At 49.8% G+C, this 21,383-nt stretch overlaps 1 protein-coding gene across 1 annotated transcript in view; it reads left to right on the top strand.

Annotated features, from left to right (window-relative positions):
* si:dkey-49n23.1 (semaphorin-3D) overlaps positions 1-20,782 on the top strand; it is a 31,484-nt gene extending 10,702 nt beyond the window's left edge. Inside the window, exons 3-19 of the mRNA XM_068314428.1 lie at positions 476-678; positions 12,506-12,660; positions 12,732-12,794; positions 13,151-13,270; positions 13,353-13,440; positions 13,648-13,773; positions 13,841-13,983; positions 14,065-14,179; positions 14,272-14,341; positions 14,652-14,796; positions 15,938-16,160; positions 16,727-16,812; positions 17,049-17,090; positions 17,170-17,327; positions 17,564-17,628; positions 19,171-19,316; positions 19,389-20,782. Of these exons, the coding sequence (XP_068170529.1) occupies positions 476-678; positions 12,506-12,660; positions 12,732-12,794; positions 13,151-13,270; positions 13,353-13,440; positions 13,648-13,773; positions 13,841-13,983; positions 14,065-14,179; positions 14,272-14,341; positions 14,652-14,796; positions 15,938-16,160; positions 16,727-16,812; positions 17,049-17,090; positions 17,170-17,327; positions 17,564-17,628; positions 19,171-19,316; positions 19,389-19,892 (2,452 nt within the window). The 3' untranslated portion in view covers positions 19,893-20,782. The remainder of the gene's footprint in view (positions 1-475; positions 679-12,505; positions 12,661-12,731; positions 12,795-13,150; positions 13,271-13,352; positions 13,441-13,647; positions 13,774-13,840; positions 13,984-14,064; positions 14,180-14,271; positions 14,342-14,651; positions 14,797-15,937; positions 16,161-16,726; positions 16,813-17,048; positions 17,091-17,169; positions 17,328-17,563; positions 17,629-19,170; positions 19,317-19,388) is intronic.
* Positions 20,783-21,383: the final 601 nt, after the last annotated feature.

Here is a 21,383-nt window from a genome sequence, read left to right on the forward strand (position 1 = left end):
CACACACACACACACACACACACACACACACACACACACACATATATTGAACGTGGGACGAGCAGACAGGAGTCTGTCTGGCTCCGTGTTGGTCTGGGGGGGTCATTTCCTTGAGTCAAACCAACAATGGTGACATGACACACACAATGCTGTCAATGTTAATCACACACACACACACACACACACACACACACACACACACACACACACACACACACACACACACACACACACACACACACACTGTAGTATTAATAGACCCGCTGCTCGTGGCTCCAGACTGAACCTGTTCTCCAGAGGGTCGTGACCTCATGACCTTCTGCTCACGATTCAGTTTAACAATTCACCAGAGCTGTTGTCATGGAAACCAGTACTGAACCCACTGTAACAAACAACACAGAGATGCAAAACAACAACAAAGAGGAGGAGTTTAAATGTTTTTCTTCTCTCTGATTGGACGTTTGTTCCTCCTCAGCTGCTGTCCAGAGGGTCATGTGACCAGCTCTTTCCATGCCGGTGAAGTTCAGTCAGTCATGATGGCGATGGTCACGTGGGCGGAGTCCCCACACTTCCTGATGGCATGTCTCCTCCCCCTCCTGTGGCCTACAGAGTCCATCAGTGCCGCCGACGCCAGGAGGCGGAGCCAAACCGGGCCGCGGCTGCAGCTGACCCATACAGGTAGGAACCAAATCCCAGAGGGGAAGGGGCAGGGTCACCTGTGCAGCAGGTAGATTCACCTGCTCAGCGCCTGTGCCTCATTTAACCTGCATGCTTAACAGTTAGCGGTTAGCGCTCCAGCCTGACGGATGTTTTCAATCCTATTGGTCGTTAAATGGACAGACGCTCTTCATCCTCCTGAGAAGCTCAGATGCTGTTAGTCTTTCCCATAAATGAGGACTGTGTTGCCACGCCGACCATCTGTCCCTTTGATCTCAGCTCGTGAGGACATGTGTCGTCCATACTTCTGCTTCCTCTCCAGCCGTCTTGGTTTAAGCGCTTTAGGCTAGCATCCTGATGCTAACCAGAATCAGCAGGTGGGACTGAATCCAGGAGGCTCCAGATGGCGTTTGGGTCGAGACCCTCAGTCGCCGCTCCAGAGAGCCTTTATGACGCGTCATGAAGCGTGAAGTCATGTCGTTCACACCTGAAACAGTCCAGGTTCACACGGTGAAACAGTCCAGGTTCACACGGTGAAACAGTCCAGGTTCACACAGTGAAACAGTCCAGGTTCACGTAGTGAAACAGTCCAGGTTCACGCAGTGAAAAAGTCCAGGTTCACACGGTGAAACAGTCCAGGTTCACGCACTGAAACAGTCCAGGTTCACACAGTGAAACAGTCCAGGTTCACACCTGAAACAGTCCAGGTTCACAGAGTGAAACAGTCCAGGTTCACAGAGTGAAACAGTCCAGGTTCACACAGTGAAACAGTCCAGGTTCACACAGTGAAACAGTCCAGGTTCACACCTGAAACAGTCCAGGTTCACGCACTGAAACAGTCCAGGTTCACAGAGTGAAACAGTCCAGGTTCACACAGTGAAACAGTCCAGGTTCACACCTGAAACAGTCCAGGTTCACACAGTGAAACAGTCCAGGTTCACAAAGTGAAACAGTCCAGGTTCACACAGTGAAACAGTCCAGGTTCACACCTGAAACAGTCCAGGTTCACAGAGTGAAACAGTCCAGGTTCACACCTGAAACAGTCCAGGTTCACAGAGTGAAACAGTCCAGGTTCACACAGTGAAACAGTCCAGGTTCACACCTGAAACAGTCCAGGTTCACAGAGTGAAACAGTCCAGGTTCACAGAGTGAAACAGTCCAGGTTCACACCTGAAACAGTCCAGGTTCACACCTGAAACAGTCCAGGTCCACACAGTGAAACAGTCCAGGTTCACACAGTGAAACAGTCCAGGTTCACACAGTGAAACAGTCCAGGTTCACACAGTGAAACAGTCCAGGTTCACACAGTGAAACAGTCCAGGTTCACACCTGAAACAGTCCAGGTTCACAGAGTGAAACAGTCCAGGTTCACAGAGTGAAACAGTCCAGGTTCACACCTGAAACAGTCCAGGTTCACACCTGAAACAGTCCAGGTCCACACAGTGAAACAGTCCAGGTTCACACAGTGAAACAGTCCAGGTTCACACAGTGAAACAGTCCAGGTTCACACAGTGAAACAGTCCAGGTTCACACAGTGAAACAGTCCAGGTTCACACAGTGAAACAGTCCAGGTTCACACAGTGAAACAGTCCAGGTTCACACCTGAAACAGTCCAGGTTCACAGAGTGAAACAGTCCAGGTTCACAGAGTGAAACAGTCCAGGTTCACACCTGAAACAGTCCAGGTTCACAGAGTGAAACAGTCCAGGTTCACAGAGTGAAACAGTCCAGGTTCACACAGTGAAACAGTCCAGGTTCACACAGTGAAACAGTCCAGGTTCACAGAGTGAAACAGTCCAGGTTCACAGAGTGAAACAGTCCAGGTTCACACAGTGAAACAGTCCAGGTTCACACAGTGAAACAGTCCAGGTTCACACCTGAAACAGTCCAGGTTCACGCACTGAAACAGTCCAGGTTCACAGAGTGAAACAGTCCAGGTTCACACAGTGAAACAGTCCAGGTTCACACCTGAAACAGTCCAGGTTCACACAGTGAAACAGTCCAGGTTCACAAAGTGAAACAGTCCAGGTTCACACAGTGAAACAGTCCAGGTTCACACCTGAAACAGTCCAGGTTCACAGAGTGAAACAGTCCAGGTTCACACCTGAAACAGTCCAGGTTCACAGAGTGAAACAGTCCAGGTTCACACAGTGAAACAGTCCAGGTTCACACCTGAAACAGTCCAGGTTCACAGAGTGAAACAGTCCAGGTTCACAGAGTGAAACAGTCCAGGTTCACACCTGAAACAGTCCAGGTTCACACCTGAAACAGTCCAGGTCCACACAGTGAAACAGTCCAGGTTCACACAGTGAAACAGTCCAGGTTCACACAGTGAAACAGTCCAGGTTCACACAGTGAAACAGTCCAGGTTCACACAGTGAAACAGTCCAGGTTCACACCTGAAACAGTCCAGGTTCACAGAGTGAAACAGTCCAGGTTCACAGAGTGAAACAGTCCAGGTTCACACCTGAAACAGTCCAGGTTCACACCTGAAACAGTCCAGGTCCACACAGTGAAACAGTCCAGGTTCACACAGTGAAACAGTCCAGGTTCACACAGTGAAACAGTCCAGGTTCACACAGTGAAACAGTCCAGGTTCACACAGTGAAACAGTCCAGGTTCACACAGTGAAACAGTCCAGGTTCACACAGTGAAACAGTCCAGGTTCACACCTGAAACAGTCCAGGTTCACAGAGTGAAACAGTCCAGGTTCACAGAGTGAAACAGTCCAGGTTCACACCTGAAACAGTCCAGGTTCACAGAGTGAAACAGTCCAGGTTCACAGAGTGAAACAGTCCAGGTTCACACAGTGAAACAGTCCAGGTTCACACAGTGAAACAGTCCAGGTTCACACAGTGAAACAGTCCAGGTTCACACAGTGAAACAGTCCAGGTTCACACAGTGAAACAGTCCAGGTTCACACAGTGAAACAGTCCAGGTTCACACCTGAAACAGTCCAGGTTCACAGAGTGAAACAGTCCAGGTTCACAGAGTGAAACAGTCCAGGTTCACACCTGAAACAGTCCAGGTTCACACCTGAAACAGTCCAGGTCCACACAGTGAAACAGTCCAGGTTCACACAGTGAAACAGTCCAGGTTCACACAGTGAAACAGTCTGGTTGGTCTGGGGCTGATCTGGGGCTGATCTGGGGCTGATCTGGGGTGGGTCTGGCAGTGATTGCTGCAGCCACTGGACCGGTGTAGAACACGGCAGGATGTCAGCAGAACGACGGTGAGACGTGGAAACCGTCTGACAGCCGACAGCTTGTTCTGGTTAGGAAAGAATGAGGAACAGAGAATGAAACGTTTCTACATCGTTGAACAACGCTGGACAACGAACGAACACGTCTGAGCAGCTTCTACACGTTTACACGTTTACACGTTTACACGTTTACATGTTTACACGTTTACACGTTTAGACGACTTCAGTTCATCAGAATCTGTTTTAGTTTTTAGATGAAGTCTCATTGAGGGATGAAGAGCGTGAGATGAGATCATTTTGGGATGTGATGAAGGTGTGTGTGTGTGTGTGTGTGTGTGTGTGTGTGTGTGTGTGTGTGTGTGTGTGTGTGTGCTAACGGTAGCAGCAGTGGTTTTAATGGCAGTAAAACTAACTGTTAATGAGTCAACAGAGAGGATTAAGAGTTTATGAGGTGGAGACTCAGACAAGAGCTGCAGGGCACACACACACACACACACACACACACACACACACACACACACACACACACACACACACACACACACACACACACACACACACACACACACACACACACACACACACAGACACACACACACACACACACACACACACACACACACACAGACACACACACACACACACACACACAGACACACACACACACACACACACACACACACACAGACACACACACACACACACACACACAGACACACACACACACACACACACAGACACACACACACACACACACACACACACACACACAGACACACAGACACACACACAGACACACACACACACACACACACACAGACACACACACACACACACACACACACACACACACACACACACACAGACACACACACACACACACAGACACACACACACACACACACACACACACACACACACACACACACACACACACACACACACACACACACACACACACACACACACACACACACACACACACACACACACACACAGACACACACACACACACACACACACACACACACACACACAGACACACACACACACACACACACACAGACACACACACACACACACACACACACACACACAGACACACACACACACACACACACACACACAGACACACACACACACACACACACAGACACACACACACACACACACACACACACACACACAGACACACAGACACACACACAGACACACACACACACACACACACACAGACACACACACACACACACACACACACACACACACACAGACACACACACACACACACAGACACACACACACACACACACACACACAGACACACACAGACACACACACACACACACACACACAGACACACACACACACACACACACAGACACACACACACACAGACACACACACACACAGACACACACACACACACAGACACAGACACACACACACACACAGACACACACACACACACACACAGACACACACACACACACACACACACACACACACACACACACACACACACACACACACACACACACACACGCACACACACACACACACACACAGACATACACACACACACACACACACACACACAGACATACACACACACACACACACACACACACAGACACAGACACACACACACACACACACACACACACACAGACATACACACACACACACACACACACACACACACACACACACACACACACACACACACACACACACTCCCTCTGAGGTAAAGCGTTCTCCGTTCCCACAAATCTCCCAGAGTTCATTGGGGGGTGGCGGCAATAACAGAGAAGAGTGATGAGCGTTCGTCTGCTGATAAGAACTAGTTTATGTCCGTGTGAGGAATCCGTTAGCAACCCGCCCTCACGCCGCGTGACAGGAAGTACCGGGGCCGACAGGAAGTGAGGTTCATCTGAGGGGCCACAATATTTAACCCCGATGACCCCAGGATCACCCCCCCACCCCCCGCGGTGTCGCAATGCCGCTACCGTTCAGCGGATGGATACACCAGTGAGACCGGATCTCGTTCACCTCTGGGTTCGACTGTGTTCTACTTCTGTAGTTCCACTTCACAACAAAGTAGACCCTCAGATCACTACGCCGAATCCTGCTGGTGTATGAAGCCTCAAAAGTAGACCCTCAGTCTCCTCTGGGACCCGTTTAGTACCCAGAACCAGAACCAGAACCAGCAGGAAGACGTGATGAAGACGTGATGAAGACGTGATGAAGACGCCCCGCCAGCGGAGGAAGACGTGATGAAGATGTGATGAAGACGTGATGAAGACGTGATGAAGACGCCCCGCCAGCGGAGGAAGACGTGATGAAGACGTGATGAAGACGTGATGAAGACGTGATGAAGACGTGATGAAGACGCCCCGCCAGCGGAGGAAGACGTGATGAAGATGTGATGAAGACGTGATGAAGACGTGATGAAGACGCCCCGCCAGCGGAGGAAGACGTGATGAAGATGTGATGAAGACGTGATGAAGACGTGATGAAGACGCCCCGCCAGCGGAGGAAGACGTGATGAAGATGTGATGAAGACGTGATGAAGACGTGATGAAGACGCCCCGCCAGCGGAGGAAGACGTGATGAAGATGTGATGAAGACGTGATGAAGACGTGATGAAGACGTGATGAAGACGTGATGAAGACGCCCCGCCAGCGGAGGAAGACGTGATGAAGATGTGATGAAGACGTGATGAAGACGTGATGAAGACGTGATGAAGACGCCCCGCCAGCGGAGGAAGACGTGATGAAGATGTGATGAAGACGTGATGAAGACGTGATGAAGACGCCCCGCCAGCGGAGGAAGACGTGATGAAGATGTGATGAAGACGTGATGAAGACGTGATGAAGACGCCCCGCCAGCGGAGGAAGACGTGATGAAGATGTGATGAAGACGTGATGAAGACGTGATGAAGACGCCCCGCCAGCGGGCGATCAAACATCCAGCGATTGATGACCAGCAGGAGAAAGGTCTAGACGTTCAAACACTCTCTCTCTTGGCCTCGGTTCAGGTGTGTGTGTGTGTGTGTGTGTGTGTGTGTGTGTGTGTGTCTGTGTGTGTGTGTGTGTGTGTGTGTGTGTCTGTGTGTGTGTGTGTGTGTGTGTGTGTGTGTGTGTGTGTGTGTGTGTGTGTGCTGAAGTCGTTTTAAAGGATGGTCATCACTCTCTGTCACCCAGAAAATTCTCGTCTTCATCGTTTTCTTTCTCCGACTCGAGCAGCAGGATCCCCGGGTTCAGGTCCAAACATCTGGTCCTGGATCTGGATCTGGATCTAGATCTGGTCCTGGTTCTGGTTTTGGGTCTGGGTCGGGTTCTGGTTCAGGGTCTTCTGGTCTTCAAACAAGAGGGAATGTGTACTCTTCCTGACTACAGACTTTGATGGTCTGTTTCTGATGGTCTGGTTCTGATGGTCTGGTTCTGATGGTCTGGTTCTGATGGTCTGGTTCTGATGGTCCGGTTCTGATGGTCCGGTTCTGATGGTCTGGTTCTGATGGTCTGGTTCTGATGGTCCGGTTCTGATGGTCTGGTTCTGATGGTCCGGTTCTGATGGTCCGGTTCTGATGGTCCACTTCTGAATTACCAGCATCTCCAGTTTTTCTAAAGACTCTGTAACCAGATCCAGCTTCTGGTTCTTGAGGAATCTGATCCTGGTCCTCCAGCTCTGGAACGTTCCTGGTTTTCCTCCTTCTGGTCCACCAGAGGGTTTTTATGGATCCCAGTCAGGTTACGCCTCCAGAATGATCCAGAACGTCTCCTGGAACCAGGTCTTGGTGGACTTTGAGTTCTGGCTGGGATCTTCATCTTCTGATTCCTGATCCTTGATGGAATCCATCTGACCATCTCCAGGCTGCGGGGTTCTGGTGGACCAGGAAGCAAAACGGACCTGGAGGTCCTGAACGTGGACCCTCCAGCTTCATGTTCCATGAACGGAACTCTTGAACCCACAGCGGATGAAGGCGTGACCGGGTTCTGGAATGTTCTGGACCCTCCAGTGGCCAGAAGGGAGTTGCTGGTCCCCCTCGGTGCCTTTGGTCAGTTCAGTAGAGGAAGGAAGAGACCAGAACCAGACCTAGGACAGAACCAGAGCTGGGTCCGTCCTGGAGCATGCTGGACCAGGATGTCACCTGGATCGTTCCTGATGCAGAGGAACAACCTGAAGGTTCAGATTCAACACCATCAAAAGACTTCTGAGTCGGACTCAGGTTCCCTCCTGCCATCCCAGGTGTCTCTGTGTGTCAGACCAGGACCAGAACCAGGACTGAGGTGGTTTTTACTGCGCTGGAGGAAGAGAAGACGGAGTTAAATGTTTGAGTGGTGAAACACTGAGGCCTTCTGGGTAATGGAGACTCCGGAGATCGCTGACCTGGAATGGTCTTCATCCTTGACTTGATCCTGGTGTCAATCTGCCGCCGCTACCGGATCCGCGCTGGAAAACAAACATCCCCCACCATCCAGACCAGGAAGTGAAACCCGACCCCGCCCTCAGAGGAACCGCCGCCAAGGTCCAATCAGTCAGAACTTTATTTACGCAACACGTTTCCTGGTGACCACGGAAACACGAGAACCTCTGGTTCAGGTCAGGTACCGGAGCAGAGAGGCGTTCAGGTCCAGGTCCAACCTGAATCTGTTAAAACAACAACCCTCTGCAGGAATCCTGTAACTGAAGGACTCCCTGGGGGTACACGGGACCGTTAGCGTCTGTGACGCGCCATCGGCAGACGGCGTCTGTGGAGCGCTGCCTTGACACGAACTTCATTCAACACCAGTATTCACTATTTATTCGTTTCTCCACTACTCAGATCTCCACGTTTTGGTCTTGCCTGAGTTTCGGGTCACCAGACTCACCTGTGTGATTCTACCTGAGTAACATCAACCAATCAGCAACACGTCTGTTAGCTTAACACGCTGTAGTGAGTTAGTCTCACTTTATCACCATGACAACACAAAGATGTAAAAGTTTGAGGAAAACCAAGAGAATGAATGAAAAACAATCAGAAGTTAATGAAGAAACAGAGACAGGTATTACTACAGTATTACTACAGGTATTACTACAGGTTTTACTTCAGATATTACTACAGGTATTACTACAGGTATTACTACAGGTTTTACTTCAGATATTACTACAGGTATTACTACAGGTATTACTACAGGTATTACTTCAGATATTACTACAGATATTACTACAGATATTACTACAGGTATTACTACAGTATTACTAAAGTATTACTACAGTATTACTACAGTATTACTACAGTATTACTACAGTATTACTACAGGTATTACTACAGGTTTTACTTCAGATATTACTACAAGTATTACTACAGGTATTACTTCAGATATTACTACAGGTATTACTACAGGTATTACTACAGGTATTACTACAGGTATTACTTCAGATATTACTACAGATATTACTACAGATATTACTACAGGTATTACTTCAGATATTACTACAGGTATTACTACAGGTATTACTACAGGTATTACTACAGATATTACTACAGGTATTACTTCAGATATTACTACAAGTATTACTACAGGTATTACTTCAGATATTACTACAAGTATTACTACAGGTATTACTACAGGTATTACTTCAGATATTACTACAGGTATTACTACAGGTATTACTACAGGTATTACTTCAGATATTACTACAGATATTACTACAGATATTACTACAGGTATTACTTCAGATATTACTACAGGTATTACTACAGGTATTACTACAGATATTACTACAGATATTACTACAGATATTACTACAGGTATTACTACAGGTATTACTACAGGTATTACTACAGATATTACTACAGATATTACTACAGGTATTACTTCAGATATTACTACAGGTATTACTACAGGTATTACTACAGGTATTACTACAGGTATTACTACAGGTATTACTACAGGTATTACTTCAGATATTACTACAAGTATTACTACAGGTATTACTTCAGATATTACTACAAGTATTACTACAGGTATTACTACAGGTATTACTTCAGATATTACTACAGGTATTACTACAGGTATTACTACAGGTATTACTTCAGATATTACTACAGATATTACTACAGGTATTACTTCAGATATTACTACAGGTATTACTACAGGTATTACTACAGGTATTACTTCAGATATTACTACAGATATTACTACAGATATTACTACAGGTATTACTACAGGTATTACTACAGGTATTACTACAGATATTACTACAGATATTACTACAGGTATTACTTCAGATATTACTATAGGTATTACTACAGATATTACTACAGGTATTACTACAGGTATTACTACAGGTATTACTACAGGTATTACTACAGGTATTACTACAGGTATTACTTCAGATATTACTACAGGTATTACTACAGGTATTACTACAGGTATTACTACAGATATTACTACAGATATTACTACAGGTATTACTTCAGATATTACTACAGGTATTACTACAGATATTACTACAGATATTACTACAGGTATTACTTCAGATATTACTACAGGTATTACTACAGATATTACTACAGGTATTACTACAGGTATTACTACAAAGTAGTCAGTCACGTGATCCCATACTCTCATCCTATTGGCTGACGTCATCCTGTAGTGTTCTACGTTCTGTCAGTCTCAGACGTCCGTGAGACACAAAGTGTTTCAAACAGTCTGTCAGAGTTTTAGAGGAAACACAGATAGAAGGGGGTTAATGTCAGGATGGGGGGGGCTGGGGGGTTCATAAGCGTTTAAATTACCCTAAATAATAAAATAGTTTGTCGCTCTGTCGTGGAATTCGTTAATCGTGTGGTTCCTGAACGCATTAACCACGAGGAGGGAGGGGTCACTCTAAGGGTCAAACTCCATCCTTGCGTCGTTTCTACCGTATGTTCTGTTCTTACTGTGTGTGTGTGTGTGTGTGTGTGTGTGTGTGTGTGTGTGTGTGTGTGTCTGTGTGTGTGTGTGTGTGTGTGTGTGTGTGTGTGTGTGTGTGTGTCTGTCTGTGTGCGTGTGTCTGTGTGTGTGTGTGTCTGTGTGTGTGTGTGAGTGTGTGTGTTTATTATTATTTTCGCTTTCATTTTTCATAATAAGATTTAAAAATACAAAACAGATAAACTCATCGCTGTTCGAGTTAATAAATAAATAAATTTATTAATTAATTGCTATCTTTATTAAAAAATAAGAATGATAATAATAATAAAAGTAAATAATAATAATAATAAATTCATATACAGTCTGCCCTCGCATTCACGCCTCAGCGTCTGTGAGGCGGCGCCCCCTGCTGGCGAGGTGGACCCCCTCCGGGCTGCACACCAACACGTGGGAGTCGAACCTCACCGGGTCAGACGGGGGGGTGACGTCAGGTTCGTCTCCCGTATTTCATGTGGCGCCCCCCCCTTGGGAGAGGAGGATGAGGAATCTCCTGCCTTCATCACACCGCCGCTCCGCTGATGGATGGTTCTGGGGGGCCGCGGGTCCAGAACCCTATCCAGAACCTCCATCCTCTGTCTGCTGGAGATAAATCACACCTCCTTCAGCGCCGGTTGCCGTGGCGACCACGTTTACGGCGTGCGATGACGCTTTCGTGCTCGTAAGTCATCAGACATTATGGAGACGACATAAGGAGTCACACGACAGGTTATAAACCCCACTTTTGGAGCTTATAACCTACAGGTATGGGGAACCAAACGTCTCCAGACGTCCTCCAGAGGTTCTCCAGGGGGGGTTTCTCCAACATCTGCTCCATCAGAGCCACATCTGCGCCTTCGCTTTCATCACACGCCGTGGTTTTTCCGTTCTAATCACGTTTCCTGTGTAAACATGAGGAACTGTTTCCATTCCTGGATCCATTTCTCATTTTTAACGGGATCTCGGAGCGACTGGCGTCCCACGAAAGAGCCGGTTGTCACGGCGATGATTTATTTCCCTTTGAATGGGTTTTTGTTGCAGCTGATTTGGAACCAATGGGCCGTGTTGCGTTCAAGGACATGTCTGTTGTCCCGTCAGGACGGCGTTCCGCTGGGAGACGAGGGGTTAATGGGTCATTTCCTCCATCGGTTCAGGAGCAGCTCGGGTCGACTGGCCGCTTCAGACCCGAGGAGTCGAGTGTAGATTTACTGCTGGAGGTCGTGGTTTAACTGAACTTGATTGGATAATGGAGACAAACAGAAAACAGTTCAGCAAAGTGTTTAAGGAGCGTCCCGCCGGGGGGGCGTAGGGATAATCTGGGATTAGCGAAGCAGCAAACATCAAGACCCCAGAAGGTTTTTGATGCTTCAGCCAAAAAAACTAAATCAGGATTAATCGAGTCCGGCTTTGGATCCTGACTGGATCCTGTGCCGTCCCAGCGGGACCACAACTCAGACGTCCTCGTTTGGACTGGACTCATTTCCTGCTTGGGGAGGCGTGGCCGAGCTTTTGCACCAGACAAAAGCAACCCAAGCATCTGAAAGCAAATGTTTTGCTTATAAACAGCATGTTAGCATGCGTGGTAGCATGCACGCTAAAACCTTTAGCGAGACTGGTTCCTTGGAAGTCAGTAACAAAGTAGCCGTGGGAGGATGTAGCCTAGCATGCTAACAGGAAGTACTCAGTTACTTTTTGCGTTCTCCCTTCAGATCTCAGGAACGGCTCGGCGGTCTTCTGGGGGGGCGGAGTCAGCGGCGGCTACCAGGTGCTGCTATTGGATGAGGACCAGGGGTGGCTCCTGGTGGGGGGTAAAGACCACATCTACCTGCTGGGGCTGGACAGCCTGGACCGCCCCGGCAGAAAGGTGAGCTGGGAAAGAGGGTGGGGCTGCGTGAAGGGGGCGGAGCAGGAACAGACGTGTTGTCTCATCCCCAGATTCACTGGGCGGCGGCCAGAGAACACGTGGAACGCTGCCGGCTGGCGGGGAAGAGTCTGGAGGTAAGAGGTGGAGATTAGAGATTAGAAATTAGATGTTAGAGAATAAACGTTTAGAGATTAGAGATTAAAGGTTAGAGATTAGAGGTCAGGGATTAGAGACTGACTGTAGTCTGCTGGACGACGGCCATGTTGTCTTTGTTTTCATTCTGTCGCCACTTCCTGTCGCTAGTTTTCTTCTGCTAGCAGCTAAATTTTCACGTTTTCTAGCTTGTTAGCTTCAGTTTGGCGCTAATGTATTCTGTGTTAGCGGCTGGAGCGGCCCCTTTAAGAAGGTAGTCATGTGACCGAGGTAAACATCTCCACAAGCATCAAGAGTGACTCGTGTGTGTGTGTTGTGTGTGTGTGTGTGTGTTCAGACGGACTGTGCTAACTTTGTGCGGCTGCTGCAGCCGTTCAACAAGACCCACGTGTACGCCTGCGGGACGGGAGCCTTCCACCCACAATGCACCTACCTGCACCTGGGACACGCCCCCGAGGTAAACAGGAAGTCACCTGTTGGCTGGCCTGGATGAGGCAGCGTGTGATGATGTCATCGTGTGTGTGTGTGTGTGTGTGTAGCTCTCCTTCAGCCTGTCCGGGGGGGCGGAGTCTGGCAGAGGGAAACTCCCCTTCAGCCCCAGGGAGCCGTTCAGTTCCAGACTGACCGGTACGTCTGATTGGTTAACGCAGGCCCCTCCCCCTGCTGATGGGGGTGTGAGTGGGGCGGGGCCGTGATGTTTATCAGTAAACATCAACCTGACCAATCACTGATTGGTAAAACATTTCAGTGTCGTTGCCACGGTAACCAGAGACTGGAAGCCAGACCAATCCTGATTAATCAATCTCCCATTGATTATTGGTTTGCCCCCCCCAGACGGGGAGCTCTATGCTGGTACCTCAGTGGACTTCATGGGGGCCAACGCCGCCATCTTCCGCTCGTCGGTGCGAGGCTCCGCCCACCACTACATCCGGACTGAGGCTGATCACCATTGGCTGAACGGTGAGACGCGACCCCCCCCCCCACTAACGCACCCTCCCCCCAGCCCTCACCTGATTCTCCCCCCCAGAGCCGGAGTTCGTGGCCTCCTTCTCCATCCCGGACACCCGCAGCCCCGACGACGACAAGCTCTACTTCTTCTTCCGGGAGCGGGCGGAGGGGGCGGGGCCACGGGAGAGGCGGGTCTACAGCCGCGTGGCGCGGGTCTGCAAGGTGGGCGGGGCGTCAGCCGCTAGCAAATAGCAGCGTGTAGCGTGTGACGCCCACACACCCTCTCCTGTCCCCCACCTGCAGAACGACGCTGGTGGGAGGCGGAGCCTCATCAACCGCTGGACCACCTTCCTGAAGGCGCGGCTGGTGTGTGCGGCCCCGGGGCCGTCCGGCGTGGACACGCACTTCGACCAGCTGGGTAACGCCCCCTCCTCTGATTGGACGAGGGGCTCTGACATCATCCCCTCCTCTGATTGGACGAGGGGTTCTGACACCTCCTTGTTCTTCTAGAGGACGTCTTCGTTCTGGAGACCAAGGAGCCGCACAACCCGACCATATATGGAGTGTTCAGCACCACCAGGTGAGGGGGCCAGGGGGCCGCGTTAGCATAGCTGTTAGCATCTGTTAGCACCTGTTAGCAGTACCCATTAGCATCCGTTAGCACCAATAAGCACACGTTAGCACCATCTACCATCCGTTAGCACCAGGACTCCATTCTGTGTGAACTTAAGGCCTCTTCCTCTTCCTCCTCCTCCTCCTACTCCTCCTCCTCCTTCTCTTCCTCCTCCTTTCCTCCTCCTCCTTCTCTTCCTCTTCCTCTTCCTCTTCCTCTTCCTCTTCCTCCTCCTCTTCCTCTTCCTCTTCCTCCTCCTCCTCCTCCTCCTCCTCAGCTCAGTGTTCCGGGGGTCAGCGGTGTGTGTGTTCTCCATGGCGTCGATCCGTTCCTCCTTCAACGGGCCGTTTGCTCACAAGGAGGGGCCGGACTACCGCTGGGTGGAGTTCAAAGGTCGCGTCCCGTACCCCCGACCCGGAACGGTACGTACGCCCAGCCCCATACGGGGTCACGTGACCTACACAGGGTCACGTGACCCACACGGGTCATGTGACTCAGTGTGACCGGGCCACGCCCACCGGGCATCATCCTTTAACGGAGTGATGACAGGATGTGTGTGTTGGCGTTAAGAGCTTCCTGCGAGGTCGACGACACACACACACACACACATACACACACACACGTGTGATAGTCGGCTGCTGACGAGGCACTGAAAGGGTTAAACCCTCTGACTTTGAGCCTCTTCTGGGGAGGATCAGCTGTCAGTGTGTGTGTGTGTGTGTGTGTGTGTGTGTGTGTGTGTGTGTGTGTGTGTGTCTTTATGTGTGTGTGTGTGTGTGTGTGTGTGTGTGTGTGTGTGTCTTTATGTGTGTGTGTGTGTGTGTGTGTGTGTGTGTGTCTTTATGTGTGTGTGTGTGTGTGTGTGTGTGTGTGTGTCTTTATGTGTGTGTGTGTGTGTGTGTGTGAGTGTGTGTGTGTGTCTTTATGTGTGTGTGTGTGTGTGTGTGTGTGTGTGTGTGTGTGTGTGTGTGTGTGTGTGTGTGTGTGTGTGTGTGTGTGTATGTGTGTGTGTGTGTGTGTGTGTGTGTGTGTGAGTGTGTGTGTGAGTGTGTGTGTGTGTGTCTTTATGTGTGTGTGTGTGTGTGTGTGTGTGTATGTGTGTGTGTGTGTGTGTGTGTGTGTGTGTGTGTGTGAGTGTGTGTGTGTGTGTGTGTGTGTGTGTGTGTGTGTGTGAGTGTGTGTGTGTGTGTGTGTGTGTCTTTATGTGTGTGTGTGTGTGTGTGTCTGTGTGTGTGTGTGTGTGTGTTTGTGTGTGTGTGTGTGTGTCTTTATGTGTGTGTGTGTGTGTGTGTGTGTGCGTGCGTGCGTGTGCGTGTGTGTGTGTGTTTGTTTGTGTGGGTGTGATATTTCAAACTAAATGAAACAGTCTTGACCTTTGACCTCTGGTCTGCAGCTCCATGTGCAGACAGGAAGTGAGAGATATTGTCAAAATAAAAGAGTAGAACTTGTATTTCTGTTGTAATGATGGATTGTTTCATCGCCTGTTCTCCTCCTGGTCCTGGTCCTCCTGGTCCTGGTCCTCCTGGTCCTGGTCCTCCTGGTCCTGGTCGTCCTGGCCCCCAGTGCCCCAGTGCGACCTACGACCCCCTCCATAAGTCCACCAGGGACTTCCCGGACGAGGTGGTGAGCTTCGTGCGGCAGCACCAGCTGATGTGGGAGCCGGTTCTGCCCCTGGGGGGGCGGCCTGTCCTGACCTGGGTCAATGGCGCCTCCCTGCTGAAGAAGCTGGTGGTGGACCGAGTGGAGGCGGAGGACGGCCCCTACGACGTGCTGCACCTGGGGACAGGTGAGGCCCCGCCCATATGCTCTCATCATGTAGGAGCTTTTCTACTTCCTGTTCAACATTTTTTTGGGGGTCGTGACCTTTAGTCGTCACGACCCCCATTGTGAATGGACCCCCCTCCATTCATATTTCTGTGGTCTCCATGGCAACCAACATAAAACTGACCTCTGACCCCTGGGTCCTGTCCTCCTGCTGCTCTGGACCTTCACCAGCAGGTCCATCAAGGGTTAACAGGGATCCAGACTGACCTGTGTGTGTGTGTGTGTGTGTGTTCGTGGGTCAGTGTGTTCAGCTGTGAAATACATCCCATAAATCCATTCTTTTTGTACATTGTGACCTTTTTTCGTTTGTCTGTCTCCATGGTAACCACATCAGAGCGTTTGTGTAAACACACCTGCAGGTTCCTGTTTGAACAGCTTCAGCCGAGCTCCGTGTCACTACAGTAGCATCAGTAGCATCACTAGCATCAGTAGCATCACTAGCATCACTAGCATCAGTAGCATCACTAGCATCAGTAGCATCGTTAGCATCGTTAGCATCGCAGCCTGACTGGTTCTGTCGTTCCTCAGACGACGGGAAGCTTCTGAAGGCCGTGTCGGTGATGAAGGACGACTGGGAGGAGGAGATCCTCCTGGAGGAGATCACCGTCTTCCAGGTGAGGAGCTGCTGGGAGGAAGAGGAGGAGGAAGAGGAGGAGGAAGTGAGGTTGAGGTGAAGGGAAGGAAGGAAACCTTCAAACCAAATCAGCCACAAATAAACAGGAAGCTGTAGCTTTATTTCCTGATGAAACAGGAAGCTGGAGCTCTACTTCCTGATCAAACAGGAAGCTGGAGCTCTACTTCCTGATCAAACAGGAAGTCCAGGCCGGTTTAACCCCTGTGTTTCCTGCAGGTTCCCTCCCCCATCCTGAGCATGGAGCTGTCCACCAAGAGGGTAGGAGGCCCCGCCCCCGCCTCAGTCGTGACGTCCACTCAGGAACACGCTCTAACAGTCCCCGCCCTCGTCTCCATAGCAACAGCTGTACGTGTCAGGCGAGCCGGGCGTGGTCCAGCTGGGCCTCCACAGGTGTGAGCTGTACGGCAGCGACTGCCCCGCCTGCTGCCTGGCCCGCGACCCCTACTGCTCCTGGGACGGCGGCGCCTGCTCCAGGGTGTTCCCCTCCGGCAAGAGGTGAGGGCCGGGGGGGGCAGACAGGCGGGGGGGTGGGGGTGGAATAAAAACCAGCAGCAGGACGGACGCTCAGGCCAAAGAGGAGACACGCCTGTCAAGAGAGACATCCCATCAGCCCTAGGGGCGGGGAGGAGGGGGGGGTCAACTTTATCTAAAGATGTGTGTGTGTGTGTGTGTGTGTGTGTGTGTGTGTGTGTGTGTGTGTGTGTGTGTGTGTGTGTGTGTGTGTGTCTCAGGAGGACCCGCAGACAGGACTTGAAGTACGGAGACCCCTGGAGTCAGTGTCCAATCACAGACGACGGTAAGGCGGGACCGAACTGTAAGGCTCTCTGCCATTGGTTGGATAGTTTAGTGAGGAGTATAAATAAACACGTGTAAACAAACAAACAAACAAACAAACAGCTGCTCCATCCTCACCTGGACTATGAAGTTCAGACGACTTAAAGCGCCGGCGCTTCTTTATCGCTGAGTCATGAAACAGGAAGCTGGGAGTGACTCACCGCCGTGTCGGTGACCCGATGACGTCACGGGGTGTGTGGGGGGTGTGGACCATCATTGTTCAGACAGGAAACACAGGATTGGACTAACTGAAGACCCGCTTCTGATCCCGGTTAGGTAGAGGCGGGGCTCCCCCTAGAGGCCAGACTCTGGTACTGCAGCTCAACGTCCACACAAAAGACTTGTGTAATATTCTGTGTGTGTGTGTGTGTGTGTGTGTGTGTGTGTGTGTGTGACCCTAACAGTTAAAAACACATATATCACGCTACTGTATAATAGATCAGAATAAAACATATCGTATTATTCGCCCGTAGCAACCCCTGTGACCCACGATGAGGTTCTATAATAAAAGATAAAATTTAATTTTCATCTTCAAATAGATTCATATTAATTTTTAAATTTTTTATTGTAATATACTTTAGTAATACAAATTTAATATACTTTATAATATAATATACTTTATACCTTATAATATACTATTTATATACTAATATAATATTACTAATATACTAATACTAATACACTGTTATACTTCATAATATAATATAACTCTATAACTCTTTTTCTTCTGCGCGAGCAGGCAGCAGTTTCCTCTGCTCTGAGCGACTTTGTTTTCAGTGCAATTTCCTCCGGGATTATTAAAGTATCTATCATATCATATCATAATATCATTCATAATATTATTCATAATATGCTTATAAAATACTTTATATACTAATATAATTTAATATACTTTAGTAAACCCTGAAGGGAAATTAAGGCCCCGTCCACACGATAACGGATTTTTTAAAAACACAACTTTTCTGTTGCGTTGACACCTTCCGTCCCCACGACAACGCAGATATCCGTAACGAAAACGCAACTTTTTAAAAACGCTGGGTCTGCGTTGTCGTGTGGACGGCGTGTCCCCGGGACTTCTTAAAAACGCTGACGTCTTTCCTGCGATGAAAACCGCTGTGATGTCATATTTAGGGGCCCGTGTGTTGTGACACCAAAACACGGAGGATTCCTATTGGATAAAATTTGACTCAACACTGCCACCACATGGTTTGGCATGCTTATAGCCGTCTTCAAAACGCGCTGCTGCGTTTACGTGTGGACGGAGATTGTTTTGAAAACGCTGTCGTGTGGACGAATCATTTTCGATGCGTTTTTAAAAAGTTCTGCTTTTAAAAAAATCCGTCATTGTGGGGGCGGGGCCTAACAGACAAGTGGTTCAAACCAAATATTATTCAAATACATTCAGGAATAAAGTTCAGGTTAACCTGGGGACTAGTTGATCCTCCTGGGGACTAGTTAATGGACTAGTTAGCGCCGTTAGCTCAGCTGTGCCTGTGTGTTCCAGAGGCGCGCCCCCTGGAGGTGAGGGTGGTGTACGGCGTGGAGGGGGGCTCCACCTTCCTGGAGTGCGCCCCCCGCTGGTCTCAGGCGCAGCTCAGGTGGGCGGTGCAGACGGAGGTTGTGGGTTCAACGCCGGTCAGCCGGGAGGTGGTGAGTCACGTCGCTTCCTGATGCATCAGTAATGACCCCGTCCGTCTGAACCCCCCCTCTCCCACCCGTCAGGGCGATGACCCCCGCTTCAGCCCCATGGGGCGGGGCTTGTTGGTGCAGCACCTGGAGGGGGGCGACGCCGGCGTGTACACCTGCAGCGGGGAGGAGCGCTCCTACAGCCGAGGGCTGGCCCGCTACCGCCTCCTAGTGATCCCCCCCGACAGCCTCCAGCACACACCCCCCCAGCACCACGTCCCCGCCTACCCGCCCCCCCTTGGGAAGGCGGTGGGCTTCCTGGGCCAGTCGGGCGGCCTCCACCCCCCGCCACCGCTGCCGGGGCACAGGAACTCGTGGCTGGCCCAGACCCCCCCCCTGAAGAACTACAAGGACCTGGAGCGGGTGGGGGGGGGCGGCCTGAGCGTGGACGAGTACTGCGAGCAGCTGTGGTCCCGCGAGAAGCGGCGCCAGCAGAAGCTCCGCCTCCTGAAGCTGAAGCAGGAGGGCAGGAAGGCACGGGTGAGGAGGAACTACCCCCCCCGAGGTGCCCCCCTAGATCCCCCCGAGGTGCCCCCCTAGAACCTCCCTGGTGCCCCCATAAACCCCCCCCGAAGTGCCCCCCTAGAGCCCCCCTGAGGACCCCCCCTGGAGAACCCGGGGACTGACCCGGGTCTGTAGATATGACGTGTATGCCACTAGCATTAGCGTTAGCATCAGTGTTGAACGTTGCTACGGCAACGGATAACGTGGTCGTTCGATGTGGTTGGATTGGTTGTATTTCGATCAGCTCGCTAGCTTAACCAGCTAGCACGTAATGCTAATGACGTAGCATCAGACAGTCTGCTTTGAGCTACACATTTCTACGTTTCATTTTTTTCTTTTCATTCATTTTCATGTACGACCGCTGCATCCGCCTCCTGTATTTGTATTTAGTGTGATCACATACAGATAGAAACACACACACACACACACACACACACACACACACACACACACACACACACACACACACACACACACACACACACACACTATCCTATACTATAGAGGACAATGACAATAAAACAAAGTGTTTGCTGTAACGTATTTAACTGTATTTAACAAATATTTTTAACATTTTCTACGTGTGTTTTTTTGTTTATTGATGTGTAATTCTGATTTGTTGCCTCAAACACACACACACACACACAGACACACACACACACAGACACACACACACACGCACGCACACACACACACACACACACACACACACACACACACACACGCACGCACACACACACACACACACACAACACAGACCAGTCGTTCCATCATGTTTCTGTATAACTCGTATATGCATCTATGTATATTAAAGAACTCTATTTTTGATAGTTTTCTTGCTTATATTCCGGAATTTAATCAATTTTTTTGTGTTTTCTGTCACATAAGCTGAATAAAGATGTGTAAACGTCACAACTTTAACAAGATTTGAGAGTTTGTGTTTTACTGTGTGTGAATGAGTCACAAAAACATTACAGAATGTGATTTATCACACATAAATGTTTTATACAGTAGATCTTCTGCGCATGCGCGAGCAGGCTGCAGGTTCCTCTGCTCAGAGCGAGTTTGTTTGCATAATTTTGCGTTTTTTTCTATGTTTCTGCGTGTATTTTTCTAACGTTAAATTATATAATGTATAGTAATATGCTGGTGTACTCCAGGGAGGAGTTGATGTCCATGAGGGTCAAAGGAGACCCCGCAACACGCGATCTCATCCCCGCTGAGCTCCGACGGAGATATCGCGGATGCCGAGCGGGTCGCGTTGAAAGGACTAGACTAACGGCTAGAGCCGCTAACCGGAGGAGAGTCAAGCCCTCCGTCCCCCCCCCCGTCATCATGGGGAACGTGAACTCTCTACCCAACAAGGTGGACGAACTGTCGGCGCTGTGCAGGACTGAACATCGCTACCGGGAGACCAGCTGGTCGGTGTTCTCTGAGACGTGGCTAACTGGCGACGTGCCGGACGCTAACGTCCGACTAACCGGCTTCTCCTCCGTCCGAGCGGACCGGGACACGAACACCGCCGGT

Source organism: Antennarius striatus, chromosome 5, assembly GCF_040054535.1.
Source record: "Antennarius striatus isolate MH-2024 chromosome 5, ASM4005453v1, whole genome shotgun sequence".
NCBI lineage: Eukaryota > Metazoa > Chordata > Actinopteri > Lophiiformes > Antennariidae > Antennarius > Antennarius striatus.